Source organism: Pseudophryne corroboree, chromosome 9, assembly GCF_028390025.1.
Source record: "Pseudophryne corroboree isolate aPseCor3 chromosome 9, aPseCor3.hap2, whole genome shotgun sequence".
NCBI classification, from domain to species: domain Eukaryota; kingdom Metazoa; phylum Chordata; class Amphibia; order Anura; family Myobatrachidae; genus Pseudophryne; species Pseudophryne corroboree.
Window position 1 is genome coordinate 121,000,301 of NC_086452.1, and position 15,188 is coordinate 121,015,488.

The following is a 15,188-nucleotide window of genomic DNA, read 5'->3' on the forward strand; positions in this document are numbered from 1 at the left end:
CAGAGTGTCCTTTGCCTGAATCAGTGCCATGAATATGGCCCGAAGTTCCAACAGGTTAATTGGCAGGCAACTTTCTTTTTTAGTCCATTGACCCTGGAACCATAATTTTCCTGACACTGCTCTACAGCCCTGGAGTCTGGCATCTGTTGTCAGGATCTCCCAATCTGATATGCAAAAGGGTCTCCCCTTGTCTAGATGGGATGTCTGTAGCCACCAGGCTAATGACCGTTTTACCTTTTCTGAAAGTACTATGGTCTGTTTCTTTATTGTCTGATGTACTCCATTACATCTGGCCAGAATTGGACGCTGCAGCGGTCTTGAGTGGAATTGTGCATACTCCACCATGTCGAATGTTCACACCATCAAACCCATCACTCGCACTGCTGCGTGAATTGATATTGTTTGACTGTGTAACAACTCCTGAGTCCTTAACTGCACCTTGGATATCTTGTTCTGAGGTAAAAATATTCTCTGCAGACTTGAATCCAATAAAGCCCTCAAGTGAATCATCCATTGTGACGGAATCAGAGATGACTTTGCCTAATTTATGAGCCATCCATGCTTCTGTAGACAAGTTATTGTCTGTTGAAGATGGACCGAGAGCAATTCCTGGGATTGTGCCAGGATTAAAAGATCGTCGAGGTATGGAAAAATTCTTATCCCCTGCTTGCGGAGATAAGTTGCCATAACCACCATAATCTTGGCAAATACTCTGGGGGCTGTGGCTAACCCAAAGGATAAGGCCTGGAACTGAAAATGTTGCTGGAGGATGGCGAACCTGAGGTAACACTGATGAGACAATGCTATAGGAACATGCAGGTAAGCATCCTGTACATCCAGAGATTCCATGTAATCCCCTGATTCCATGGCCAAAGCTATGGAGCATAACGTCTCCATGTGGAACAGTGGTACTGAAATGTATTTGTTTAACATTTTGAGATTGAGAATGGGCCGAAACGACCCATTTGGCTTCTGAACCAAAAACGGGTTGGAGTAAAAACCCTGTCCACGTTGTGCAGGTGGTACTGGAATAATTACTCCTGACTGAAGCAATTTCTGAACTGCTTCTTGCAGGTCTCTGGCCTTCTCCTCTATTCGAGACGGACTGGTGCAGAAGAACCTTTGAGGAGGCTGCTTCTTGAAGGGGAAACCATAACCCAGAGCTACCGCTTCTTGCACCCAAGCATCTGTTGTCGACTGCTGCCATATGTGTGCAAACTGAAGTCGGCCCCCTACCCTGGGGTCCCCCAGGCGGAGGACCGCACCATCAGGCTGATGGCTTTTCTTCTGGTTTGGAAGCAGGCCCTCTGGTGGCCCATTGCTTCTTTGCCCTACCAAACTTATTGTATTGGGACTGCTTATTTTTCCCTTTTTGTTTTTCCTTGCGACCGAAATGGCCGGAAAAGCGAACCCCCCAACAAAAGGCAAAGATTGCAGAACCTTCTTAGATTCTGAATCAGCTTTCTATGTACGCAGCCAAATTGCTCTGTGAGCAGCTACCGTTAAGGCTGACGCTTTGGAAGCAATAGTACCCATATCTATTGCCGCTTCTTCTAAGAATACCGCAGCCTGCTTCATGTGAGCTATATGGGATTCCTGCTCCCCAGTAGGTGCTGAAAGCCCGTCTTCCAGTACCTCAGCCCATTCAGCTACCGCCTCTGCCATCCAAGCTAAAGCCATAGCTGGCCTTATGACTGCCCCTGACAGAGAAAATATGGTTTTAAAAAACCAATCCACTCTTCTGTCTGTGACATCATTTAATGATGTTGACAGTAAAGGCAATATAGATTTTCCCACTAATCGAATGACATGCGTATCTACCTTATGAGGCACTTCTCTTTTTAAACAGTTCCCAGTTGGAAAAGGGTAATAGGAATCCCATTTTCTTTGGAATTCTATATTTTTTATTGGGTGTAGCTCAATCTTCCTCCATGATTTCCGTCAGCTGATCTGACCCTGGAAACTCTATCCTAACTGTTTTGGGACGTTTAAACACAGGTGCCTTAGTTTTTAACACCGGCTCTGCTGAATCCTCTAAGGATATAATAGCCTTCATTACTCCAATTAATTCAGCAATATCCTCTGAGCTGATACCTTCTACCTGTTCTTCATATGCTGAAGCAGAATATACAGTGCTATCTTCATCTGATGTATCATCCGGTGTAGCCTGTGAATTTGATGATATATTTACACTCGGTTTATCAGCTTGTTTTCTTGGAGAAGCTGTTGGGGATATACCGTAAGAAGGGAGCTGCATGTATGGGTTAATAGTGTACCTTACTCCTGGGATTGAAGCTGTAGGGATTTCCCGTTCAGATATACTGGACACGGTCTGTGCAAACATAACCCAAGGTAGATCTACCTGCCGTTGAACAGGGATCTGCCTTGCAATCTGCTGAAACGCGAAACAATTTGTACATAAACCATCATGTGCCAGATCCTGAGAGGATAATCCCACTTTGCAGGACAAATGTTATGAGTGTTGGTGTTACTGTTAATGTAACCTCTTCACCTTTGTTGCTCTTAGACATGATAATAATCAGCTTTTCACAGTGTACTACACAATTTGTGACTGTAATCACTTTACTATATTAAAGTGATATCAATCTGACCTCATCCCATGCAACAGCATTGAGGCTCAGAAGAAACCACTGACAAACATATATAAAGTCAGCAATCACACTAGCAGTCATATGTTATATATTAGTCATATGAGCATATTATAAACTACAAACACATTTCAAAGTATGTAGGAATACATATTACTGAATTCTGTTTTATACAGATCTTAACGTATTCAGACGTATTGCGAAGAAAACCACAGTAATGTACACAGACTCTCATGCAATAGGCACTAAACTTAACTATTCATACTAACAAAAAGTAGATTAGAAATTTAGTGCTGTATAACCCGTACTCAGTAGAGTGGGATACAGGGAGACTCACCCCACTTCCAAGATCGATCAATACGTTAGCGAACGCTGAGTGGATCCAGACACTACTAGTGTACACTGCCGCTCCGGGAACTTTTAGTGAACACAGACGCACTGTGAATGCAGACGCACCGGTCATACAGACGCCTGTACTGGGACCGAGTCTCCACGCGGTATCGCTTAGTGTACACAGACGCAGTGGCTACGCTGCGACAGAGACCCCTCGTGGTAGCGTCTGAGACGGAAGTTAGGCAATCAGTTCATGGCGGGAGACCGACAGAAACTGGTCATGTACTGGGGGGAGGGGCGACCAGGAGAGCGCCTGACTCCCCACCACTGACATCAACCCTAGGGATCGCAGCCTCATACTATTCCTGGTGCCTTATGATCACTAAGGCCTAGCGCTGGAACACCCGTGGTGGCGGCGTGCCAGTTACTGTTTGGTAGTCTCCTCCCAATACAGTGCGGCTGTGTCCGTTATTCCCCTTCTAAGTGGAACCAATGCCTTACCTTCTCCCTGTGCTCCGGCCACAGCCTGGTAACGTCTGCTGGACCTGCTAGTATATCCGACACAGACGCCCGTCGAGACAGCACTTGTACCGTGGGTAAGCGTTGTTGCGACCCGGCAGAGAGTTGTTGGGAGCGACTCTTTCCAATATGCGTGTAAGACGCTGTTAGGAAAGATCACTCAGAGAACGTAGTAGGACTATAAAAATAAAATAAGAAAGCTTAGGGCTGCCAAAAACAGCAGCCCTGTGACCATGGACCGGCTCCTGCTGCACCAAACAAAAAACTGATTTGCCTGAGCCAGTGGGCGGGGATATATATATATATATATATATATATATATATACATATATATATATATATATATATATATATATATATAGACGGGCCCATTGCATCCTGGGAGGACTAAAAGCTTGTGATCGTTTGGTGCCAATCCGCTTATCGCTCCATCATATCCCATTGTTATCTTGTGGATAACCTGTGGACCCTGCCGGAGAAAGTGGTGAATATTAGCATATAGTCCTGCTTAAAGCAATTACTACTGCCCAAACATGTATTGATAGGTAAACGCTCTTCTCCTTAAACCTACAGATAGAGCATTCTTTAGCTTGGCCTTTAATAGGATTAATTGAGCCAGGGCAGTCGGACTTAATCCCCTGCTGTATTGTTCTCTCTTAAGGCCAGTACTCACTGGCAGATGTGGGGAGAGATGTGTGCTGAGCGAACCGCTCAGCACACATCTCTCTCCCCGCTCAGCACAGCGCAATGTGTGCTAAGCGTGCGGGGGGAGCGGGTGCTCATTTCACCCAGCGGGTGAAGTGAGCGACCCGCTAGATTGGCCTGCATGCATGCCAATCTAGCACCAACGATAGCGATGAGGGGGTACACACGGAGAGATCACTGCTTAAAATCTAAGCAATCTAGTCAGATTGCTTAGATTTTAAGCAGCGATCGCTCCGTGAGTACCCCCCTTTACTGTATTGCAGCCGAGAATAATAGATGAAAGGATTATGCTAATAAATCATGGTGACTAGGCGCAGCATAGAAGCCAAGATGATCGTGGCTCCATCTGTACACAGCTTTCAACGTTTTAATCTGAACAACAACTTCATCAGCAGAATATATCACCCAAACTAATGAACCAACATGCCATATCAGCAGTGAAAAGATATTGCATTTACTAACTACTGTAATACAACGTCACATCTTTCTATAGACGTTTTACAAATAAGTGATACATACTGTTTGGAATGATATGTCTTGCAGCAAGGCTTCTTGGTCATTTATTGGCTCTACTGTTGGCTTTACTGTTTGCTTTTCAGTCTGCATTGAATCATCCTGTAGATCTTCTTGTGGCTTCTCTATAGACTTGAATAGGTAGTGCACAAATGGGTTACACTTATGCAAATCCTGCAAGAGAAGCAAGGTAAGCTTTCTGGCAGTGCTGTTTATGTAATAACATCTAATTTGCAATTATTTAGTATTTGTTTTAATTAAGGATACACAAAATTAGATTTGGGTGGGGTTTGTTCAAATTTAAATCTAAATTGCAAAGTAAAATTAAAGCTAACACTTGTGGGCTACATGCAAAAGCAGCCAGTATTTACCCTACACAGAAAAAAATAAGAATTTACTCACCGGTAATTCTATTTCTCGTAGTCCGTAGTGGATGCTGGGTACTCCGTAAGGACCATGGGGTATAGACGGGCTCCGCAGGAGACTGGGCACCCTTAAAAGAAAGATTAGGTACTATATCTGGTGTGCACTGGCTCCTCCTCCAGACCTCAGTTAGGGAAACTGTGCCCGGAAGAGCTGACATTACTAGGAAAGGATTTGGAATCCAGGGTAAGACTCATACCAGCCACACCAATCACACTGTACAACTCGTGATAACTATACACAGTTAACAGTATGAACAATAACTGAGCCTCTCTCAACAGATGGCTCATACAATAACCCTTTAGTTAAGCAATAACTATATACATGTATTGCAGAGTCTCCGCACTTGGGACGGGCTCCCAGCATCCACTACGGACTACGAGAAATAGAATTACCGGTGAGTAAATTCTTATTTTCTCTGACGTCCTAGTGGATGCTGGGTACTCCATAAGGACCATGGGGATTATACCAAAGCTCCCAAACGGGCGGGAGAGTGCGGATGACTCTGCAGCACCGAATGAGCAAACACAAGGTCCTGCTCAGCCAGGGTATCAAACTTGTAGAATTTTGCAAAAGTGTTTGAACCCGACCAAGTAGCAGCTCGGCAAAGTTGTAAAGCCGAGACCCCTCGGGCAGCAGCCCAAGAAGAGCCCACCTTCCTCGTGGAATGGGCTTTTACTGATTTAGGATGCGGCAGTCCAGCCGCAGAATGTGCAAGCTGAATGGTGCTACAGATCCAGCGAGCAATAGTCTGCTTTGAAGCAGGAGCACCCAGCTTGTTGGGTGCATGCAGGATAAATAGCGAGTCAGTTTTTCTGACTCTAGCTGTTCTGGAAACAAAGTTTCAGGGCCCGGACTACGTCCAGCAACTTGGAATCCTCCAAGTCCCTAGTAGCCGCAGGCACCACAATAGGTTGGTTCAAATGAAACGATACCACCTTAGGGAGAAATTGGGGACAAGTCCTCCATTCTGCCCTTTCCATATGGAAGATCAGATATGGGCTTTTACATGACAAAGCCGCCAATTCTGACACACGCCTAGTCCAAGCTAAGGCCAAAAGCATGACCACTTTCCACGTGAGATATTTTAGCTCCACGGTCTTAAGTGGCTCAAACCAGTGGGATTTTAGGAATCCAACACACGTTAAGGTCCCAAGGTGCCACTGGAGGCACAAAAGGGGCTGAATATGCAGCACCCCTGTAACAACGTCCGAACTTCAGGCAGGGAAGCCAGTTCTTTTTGAGAGAAAAAGGGATAGGGCCGAAATCTTGGCCTTTATGGATCCTAATTTTAGGCCCATAGTCACTCCTGACTGTAGGAAGTGCAGGAATCGACCCCCCTGGAATTCCTCTGTAGGGCTTTCCCGGCCACACACCAAGCAACCTATTTTCGCCATATACAGTGAAAAAGTCTTGCTGTCACGTCTTTCCTAGCCTTCATCAGCGTAGGAATAACTGCATCCGGAATGCCCTTTTCCGCTAGGATCCGGCGTTCAACCGCCATGCCGTCCAACGCAGCCGCGGTAAGTCTTGGATCAGACAGGGTCCCTGTTGCAACATGTCCTGACTGAGAGGCAGAGGCCATGGGTCCTCTGAGAGCATTTCTTGCAGTTCCGGGTACCGAGTCCTTCTTGGCCAATCCGGAGCAAAGAATATTGTTCACACTCCTCCGTTTATTACAATTCTCAGCCCTTGGGTCTGAGAGGAAGAAATATATAGACCGACTGGAACACCCACAGTGTGGCTAGTGCGACCACAGCTATCGCCTGAGAGTCCCTTGACCCAGCGTAAAACCTTTTTTATTTTTTTATTGAGGTGGGACGCCATGTAGTCCACCTAAGGCAGTTTCCATCAATTTGCAAAACTGCGTGAAGACTTCCTGATGAAGTCACCACTTTCCCGGGTGGAGGTCGTGTCCACTCCCGGAATGAACACTGCTGACAGTGCGCTTACTTGATTCTCCGCCCAGCGAAGAATTCTGGTGGCTTCTACCCTCGCCACCCTGCTCCTTGTGCCGCCCTGGCGGTTTACATGACCCCTGCGGTCTGACTGCATCAGAACCGGTTGGTCGCGAAGCAGGAACTCCGCTTGACTTAGGGCGTTGTATATGGCCCTTAGTTCCAGGATATTGATGTGAAGGCAAGTCTGTTGGCTTGACCACAAACCTTGGAATTTTCTTCCCTGTGTAACTGCCCCCCACCCTCGGAGGCTTGCATCCGTGGTCTCCAGGACCCAGTCCTGAATGCCGAATCTGCGGCCCTTGAGAAGGTGAGCACTCCGCAGCCACCACAGGAGAGACACCCTGGCCCTGGGGGATAGGGTGATTAACCGATGCATCTGAAGATGTGATCCGGACCACTTGTCCAGTAAGTTCCATTGTCCTTGCATGGAACCAGCCGAAGGGGATGGCCTCGTATGATGCCATCATCCTTCCCAGGACTCGAGTGCAGTGATGCACTGACACCTGTTTTGGTTTTCAATGGATTCCTGACCAGTGTCATGAGCTCCTGAGCTCTCTATCGGGAGATAAACCCTCTTCTGGTCTGTGTCTAGGATCATGTCTAGGCGAGGCAGATGAGCTGTAGTAACCAACTGCGACTTTGGAATATATAGAATCCAGTCGTGTTGCCGTTTCACTTCCAGATAAGGTGATACGCTGTCCAGCAACTGCTCTCTTGATCTCGCTTTTATGAGGAGATCATCCAAGTATGTGATAATAGAGACACCTTGCTTCCGCAGGAGCACCATCATATCCGCCATTACCTTGGTGAAATTGGTAATTACAATCCCGTACCGCAATTCTGAGGTACGCCTGATGAGGTGGATAAATGGGGACATGAAGGTATGCATCCCTTATGTCCCGATTCATTTCAGGCATGCAATGACCGCTCTTAGCGATTCCATCTTGAACCTGAACCTTTTCAGGTATATGTTCAGGGATTTTAATTCAATATGGGTCTAACCGAACCGTCTGGTTTCGGAATTATAACATGGTCGAATAATAACACCCTCTTGTTGAAGGAGGGGACCCTTGACCACCACCTGTTGAAGATACAATTTACGAATTGCAGTTAACACTGGCTCCCTCTCTTGGGGGGAAGCCCGCCGGGTCCTCGGTGAGGGGGCATCTTCTCACAGTCCAGCCTGTATCCCTGCGATACAATTTCTATTGCCCAGGGATCTAACAGGGAGTGAACCCACTTGTGGCTGAACTTACGAAGGCGTGTCCCCACCGGGCCTAGCTCCGCCTGTGGAGCCCCAGCGACATGCGGTGGATTTTTGTAGAGGCCGGGGAGGACTTCTGTTCCTGGGGACTAGCTGTGTTGCACAGCTTCTTTCCTCTGCCCCCGGCTCTGACAAGAAAGGACGCACCTCAGACTTTCTTGTTTCTTTATTCGAAAAGCTGCATTTAATAATGTCGTGCTTTCCTAGGCTGTGCAGGAATATAAGGCAAAATATCAGAATTACCAGCTATAACTGTGGAGACCAGGCCCGAGAACCTTTCTCCACACAATCCTCAGCCTTCCATATGCCTCTTAAGTCAGCATCATCTGTCCAATATATATTCTACAGGACACGTCAAGCAGAAATCGACATAGCTTTTGTCTCTAGGACCCAGTATACTCATGTCCCTTTGGGCATGCTTTATAATTATATATCTATCACTTAAGACAGCATCTTAAATATTTATATGCATACTAGGGTCTCAATCTCTGCTGATAAGGTACCTGTCCATGCTGCCACAGCGCTATAAACCCATGCCGACACAATCGCCGGTCTGGGTAGTATACTAGAATGTGCACGCTATCTGCAGGATCCCTGAGAATAGCACCCAAGGGGAAGATTCTCAACACATCCTGGCCCTAGTGGGGAAAGGATACAGCCTGAGAATTCTCTTGTGGGAAGCTGCCGTCTCTTGTCTGGAGATTCCCGCTCTTTTTCCTCATGAGAGGAGGGAAATTTACCTCAGCATTCTTCCCCTTAACATGTGTACACTCGTGTCAGGGACAGATGAGTCATCAGTGATATGCAAATCATCTTTTATTCCAATAATCATATATTGAATATCTTTTAGCCCTCTTGGCTGTAACTTTGCATTATCGTAGTCGACAGTGGAGTTAAACTCCGTGTCGATACTTTGTTATTTTGGATAGTGAACATAGAGAGACTCTGAAGGACTCTGTGACATAGGGACAGACCAGGGTAGATTTCCTTTCTGTTCCCTAACCTTTTTTGAGCAATAATTTTACCTCAGCACTTACACATATCCAAACAGGTGTCGGCGTTGTTGACGGAGACACCCTCCCACACACTTATCCGCTCTATCACCTCCCTAGAGGAGCCTTTTACCTCAGACATGTCGACACACGCGTACCGACACACCACACACACAGGGGATGCTCTATTTGAAGACAGTTCCCCCACCAGGCCCTTTGGAGAGACAGAGAGAGAGTATGCCAGCACACACCTCAGCGCTATATAATACAGGGATGTACAATATACTGAGTGATTTTTCCCCTATAGCAGCTTATATACACAGTTTTGCGCCTAAATTTGTGCCCCCCCCTCTTTTTTACCCTTTGTGTACCAGGATACTGCAGGGGAGAGCCTGGGGAGCTTCCTTCCAGCTGAGCTGTGAAGAGAAAATGGCGCCGGTGTGCTGAGGAAGAAGGCCCGGCCCCCTCAGCGGCGGGCTTCTGTCCTTTTATGTACTTTAATGGCGGGGGTTAATGCACATATACAGTTTATCAGACTGTATTATGTGCTTTTCGCCAAGTAAGGTAATCTAATTGCTGCCCAGGGCGCCCCCCCCCAGCGCCCTGTACCCATCAGTGACCGGAGTGTGTGATTTGCTAAGGGAGCAATGGCGCACAGCTGCAGTGCTGTGCGCTACCTTAATGAAAACCGGAGTCTTCAGCCGCCGATTTTCAACTTCTCTTCGTTCTTCTGGCTCTGCAAGGGGGACAGCGGCGCGGCTCCGGGACCGGACGACCGAGGACTGGGCCTGTGTTCGATCCCTCTGGAGCTAATGGTGTCCAGTAGCATTAGAAGCCCAAGCTAGCTGCAAGCAGGTAGGTTCGCTTCTCTCCCCTCAGTCCCACGTAGCAGTGAGTCTGTTGCCAGCAGATCTCACTGAAAATAAAAAACCTAACAAATACTTTCTTTTCTAGGAAGCTCAGGAGAGCCCCTAGGGTGCATCCAGCTCTGGCCGGGCACAGATACTAACTAACTGAGGTCTGGAGGGGGGGCATAGAGGGAGGAGCCAGTGCACACCAGATATAGTACCTAATCTTTCTTTTAAGAGTGCCCAGTCTCCTGCGGAGCCCGTCTATACCCCATGGTCCTTACGGAGTACCCACCATCCACTAGGACGTCAGAGAAATATACATTTATTTGCCCACCTTGCATGGCAACATGGTTTGTTCCAGACATAAAGTTACTTGCTTTTGTTGTTTTACTTACAAATCTGAATCGGGACAGAATACTTTACCATTGGAATCTGATTTTTTTTTTTTATTGTTGCCTGTGAAATGAAAGCTTTGTACTAGCTCATTGATTAAACATTAGTGTCGTACTGTAGAATAACAATTTTTATAGGAAGATACCAAAATATATTGTGTTTCTTTGCACTATACATAGTCGGGATTATTATAAACATAAGACGTTTTATCTACAGAATTGAGGGATTGATCTGTGGCACATATCCAGTCAATTAGTTTAAGGGCTATTGAGAACGTAAATTATTTTTATATTTTTAACAATGCAATTTAAACCTTTATTCAGAGATGGCATTGATAAACAATACAATAAAACTATAAAGACTGAAAAGGAATCCCACCATCTTTACTTAGTAAAAATAAGATTTTACTCACCGGTAAATCTATTTCTCGTAGTCCGTAGTGGATGCTGGGAACTCCGTAAGGACCATGGGGAATAGCGGCTCCGCAGGAGACTGGGCACAACTAAAAGAAAGCTTTTAGACTACCTGGTGTGCACTGGCTCCTCCCACTATGACCCTCCTCCAAGCCTCAGTTAGGATACTGTGCCCGGAAGAGCTGACACAATAAGGAAGGATTTTGAATCCCGGGTAAGACTCATACCAGCCACACCAATCACACCGTATAACTTGTGGTACTATACCCAGTTAACAGTATGAAATATAACTGAGCCTCTCAACAGATGGCTCAACAATAACCCTCAGTTAGGCAATAACTACATACAAGTATTGCAGACAATCCGCACTTGGGATGGGCGCCCAGCATCCACTACGGACTACGAGAAATAGATTTACCGGTGAGTAAAATCTTATTTTCTCTGACGTTCTAGTGGATGCTGGGAACTCCGTAAGGACCATGGGGATTATACCAAAGCTCCCAAACGGGCGGGAGAGTGCGGATGACTCTGCAGCACCGAATGAGCAAAGGCAAGGTCCTCCTCAGCCAGGGTATCAAACTTGTAGAACTTAGCAAATGTGTTTGAACCCGACCAAGTAGCAGCTCGGCAAAGCTGTAAAGCCGAGACCCCTCGGGCTGCCGCCCAAGAAAAGTCCACCTTCCTTGTGGAATGGGCTTTTACTGATTTAGGGTGCTTAGAAGCAGGAGCACCTATTTTGTTGGGTGCCTACAGGATAAAAAGCGAGTCAATTTTCCTGACTCCAGCCGTCCTGGAAATATAAATTTTTAAGGCCCTGACTACGTCCAGTAACTTGGAATCTTCCAAGTCCCTAGTAGCCGCAGGCACTACAATAGGTTGGTTCAAGTGAAAAGCTGATACCACCTTAGGGAGAAACTGGGGACGAGTCCTCAATTCTGCCCTATCCATATGGAAAATCAGATAAGGGCTTTTACATGACAAAGCCGCCAATTCTGACACACGCCTGGCCGAAGCCAAGGCCAATAACATGACCACTTTCCACGTGAAATATTTCAAATCTACAGTTTTAAGTGGCTCAAACCAATGTGAAGCCAGTTCTTTCTGGAAGAAAATCGACAGAGCCGAAATCTGGACCTTAATGGAACCCAAGTTTAGGCCCATAGTCACTCCTGACTGTAGGAAGTGCAGAAAACGACCCAGCTGAAATTCCTCTGTTGGGGCCTTCCTGGCCTCACACCACGCAACATATTTTCGCCAAATACGGTGATAATGGTTTGCGGTTACTTCTTTCCTGGCTTTTATCAGCGTAGGAATGACTTCCTCTGGAATGCCCTTTTCCTTTAGGATCCGGAATTCAACCGCCATGCCGTCAAACGCAGCCGCGGTAAGTCTTGGAACAGACAGGGCCCCTGCTGTAGCAGATCCTGTCTAAGCGGTAGAGGCCATGGGTCCTCTGATATAATTTCTTGAAGTTCTGGGTACCAAGCTCTTCTTGGCCCATCCGGAACCACGAGTATCGTTCTTACTCCTCGTCTTCTTATTATTCTCAGTACCTTTGGTATGAGAGGCAGAGGAGGGAATACATAAACCGACTGGTACACCCACGGTGTCACTAGAGCGTCCACAGCTATCGCCTGAGGGTCCCTTGACCTGGCGCAATATCTAGTTTTTTTGTTTAGGCGGGACGCCATCATGTCCACCTGTGGTCTTTCCCAACAGTTGGAAGACTTCTGGATGAAGTCCCCACTCTCCCGGGTGTAGGTCGTGTCTGCTGAGGAAGTCTGCTTCCCAGTTGACCACTCCCGGAATGAACACTGCTGACAGTGCTAAGACGTGATTTTCCGCCCATCGGAGAATCCTTGTGGCTTCTGCCATCGCCATCCTGCTTCTTGTGCCGCCCTGTCGGTTTACATGGGCGACTGCCGTGATGTTGTCTGATTGGATCAGTACCGGCTGGTTTTGAAGCAGAGGCCTTGCCAGACTTAGGGCATTGTAAATGGCCCTCAGTTCCAGAATATTTATGTGTAGGGACGACTCCTGACTTGACCAAAGTCCTTGGAAATTTCTTCCCTGTGTGACTGCCCCCCAGCCTCGAAGGCTGGCATCCGTGGTTACCAGGACCCAGTCCTGTATGCCGACTCTATGCGGCCCTCTTGAAGATGAGCACTCTGCAGCCACCACAGTAGAGATACCCTGGTCCTTGGAGACAGGGTTATCAGCCGATACATCTGAAGATGCGATCCCGACCACTTGTCCAAGAGGTCCCACTGAAAGGTTCTTGCATGGAACCTGCCGAATGGAATTCTGCTTCGTAAGAAGCTATCATTTTTCCCAGGACTCGTGTGCAGTGATGCACCGATACCTGTTTTAGTTTCAGGAGGTCTCTGACTAGAGATGACAGCTCCTTGGCTTTCTCCTGCGGGAGAAATACTTTTTTCTGTTCTGTGTCCAGAACCATCCCCAGGAACAGTAGGCGTGTGGTAGGAACCAGCTGTGACTTTGGAATGTATAGAATCCATCCGTGCTGTTGTAGCACTTCCCGAGATAGTGCTATTCCGACCAACAACTGCTCCGACCTCGCCTTTATAAGGAGATCGTCCAAGTACGGGATAATTAAAACTCCCTTTTTTCGAAGGAGTATCATCATTTCTGCCATTACCTTGGTAAAGACCCTCGGTGCCGTGGACAGTCCAAACGGCAGTGTTTGGAATTGGTAATGGCAATCCTGTACCACAAATCTGAGGTACTCCTGGTGAGGATGGTAAATGGGGACATGTAGGTAAGCATCCTTGATGTCCAGGGATACCATGTAATCCCCCTCCTCCAGGCTTGCAATAACCGCCCTGAGCGATTCCATCTTGAACTTGAATTTTTTTATGTATGTGTAAAAGGATTTTAAATTTAACATGGGTCTCACCGAACCGTCCGGTTTCGGTACCACAAACAGTGTGGAATAGTAACCCCGTCCTTGTTGAAGTAGGGGCACCTTGACTATCACCTGCTGGGAATACTGCTTGTGAATTGCCTCTAGCACAGCCTCCCTGCCTGAGGGAGTTGTCGGCAAGGCAGATTTGAGGAAACGGCGGGGGGGAGACGCCTCGAATTCCAGCTTGTACCCCAGAGATACTACTTGAAGGATCCAGGGATCCACCTGTGAGCGAGCCCACTGATCGATGAAATTTTTGAGGCGGCCCCCCACCGTAACTAGCTACGCCTGTGGAGCCCCCGCGTCATGCGGTGGACTTAGAGGAAGCGGGGGAAGAATTTTGATTCTGGGAACTGGCTGACTGGTGCAGCTTTTTCCCTCTTCCCTCGACTCTGTGCAGAAAGGAATCGCCTTTGACCCGCTTGCTTTTCTGAAGCCGAAAGGACTGTACCTGATAATACAGTGCTTTCTTAGGCTGTGAGGAAACCTGAGGTAAAATTTTTTATTCCCAGCTGTTGCTGTGGATACGAGGTCCCAGAGACCATCCCCAAACAATTCCTCACCCTTATAAGGCTCTATGTGCCTTTTAAAGTCAGCATCACCTGTCCAGTGTCGGGTCTCTAATACCCTCCTGACAGAATGGACATTGCATTAATTCTGGATGCCAGCCGGCAAAATATCCCTCTGTGCATCCCTCATATATAAGACGACGTCTTTAATATGCTCTTATGTTCGCAAAATAGTATCCCTGTTTGACAGGGTCACAGACCACGCTGCAGCAGCACTATCTGCAGGTCTCAGTCTAGTACCTGAGTGTGTAAATACAGACTTCAGGATAGCCTCCTGCTTTTTATCAGCAGGTACCTTCAAAGTGGCCGTATCCTAAGACGGCAGTGCCACCTTTTTTGACAAACGTGTGAGCGCCTTATCCACCCTAGGGGATATCTCCCAGTGTAACTGATCCTCTGGCGGGAAAGGGTACGCCATCAGTAACTTTTTAGAAATTACCAGTTTCTTATCGGGGGAACCCACACTTTTTCACACTTCATTCACTCATTTGATGGGGGAACAAAACACTGCCTGCTTTTTCTCCCCACACATAAAACCCTTTTTTAGTGGTACTTGGGTTAATGTCAGAAATGTGTAACACATTTTTTATTGCCGGGATCATGTAACGGATGTTCCTAGTGGATTGTGTATATGTCTCAACCTCGTCGACACTGGAGTCAGACTCCGTGTCGACATCTGTGTCTGCCATCTGAGGGAGCGGGCGTTTTTGAGCCCCT

General features: G+C 47.1%; 1 protein-coding gene across 2 annotated transcripts in view; it reads right to left on the reverse strand.

Annotated features, from left to right (window-relative positions):
• TDRD5 (tudor domain containing 5) overlaps positions 1-15,188 on the reverse strand; it is a 602,913-nt gene that overhangs the window by 65,127 nt on the left and 522,598 nt on the right. For both annotated transcript variants that reach the window (XM_063939810.1, XM_063939811.1), the window contains exon 13: positions 4,686-4,853. In XM_063939810.1, coding sequence (XP_063795880.1) covers positions 4,686-4,853 — 168 coding nt within the window. The remainder of the gene's footprint in view (positions 1-4,685; positions 4,854-15,188) is intronic.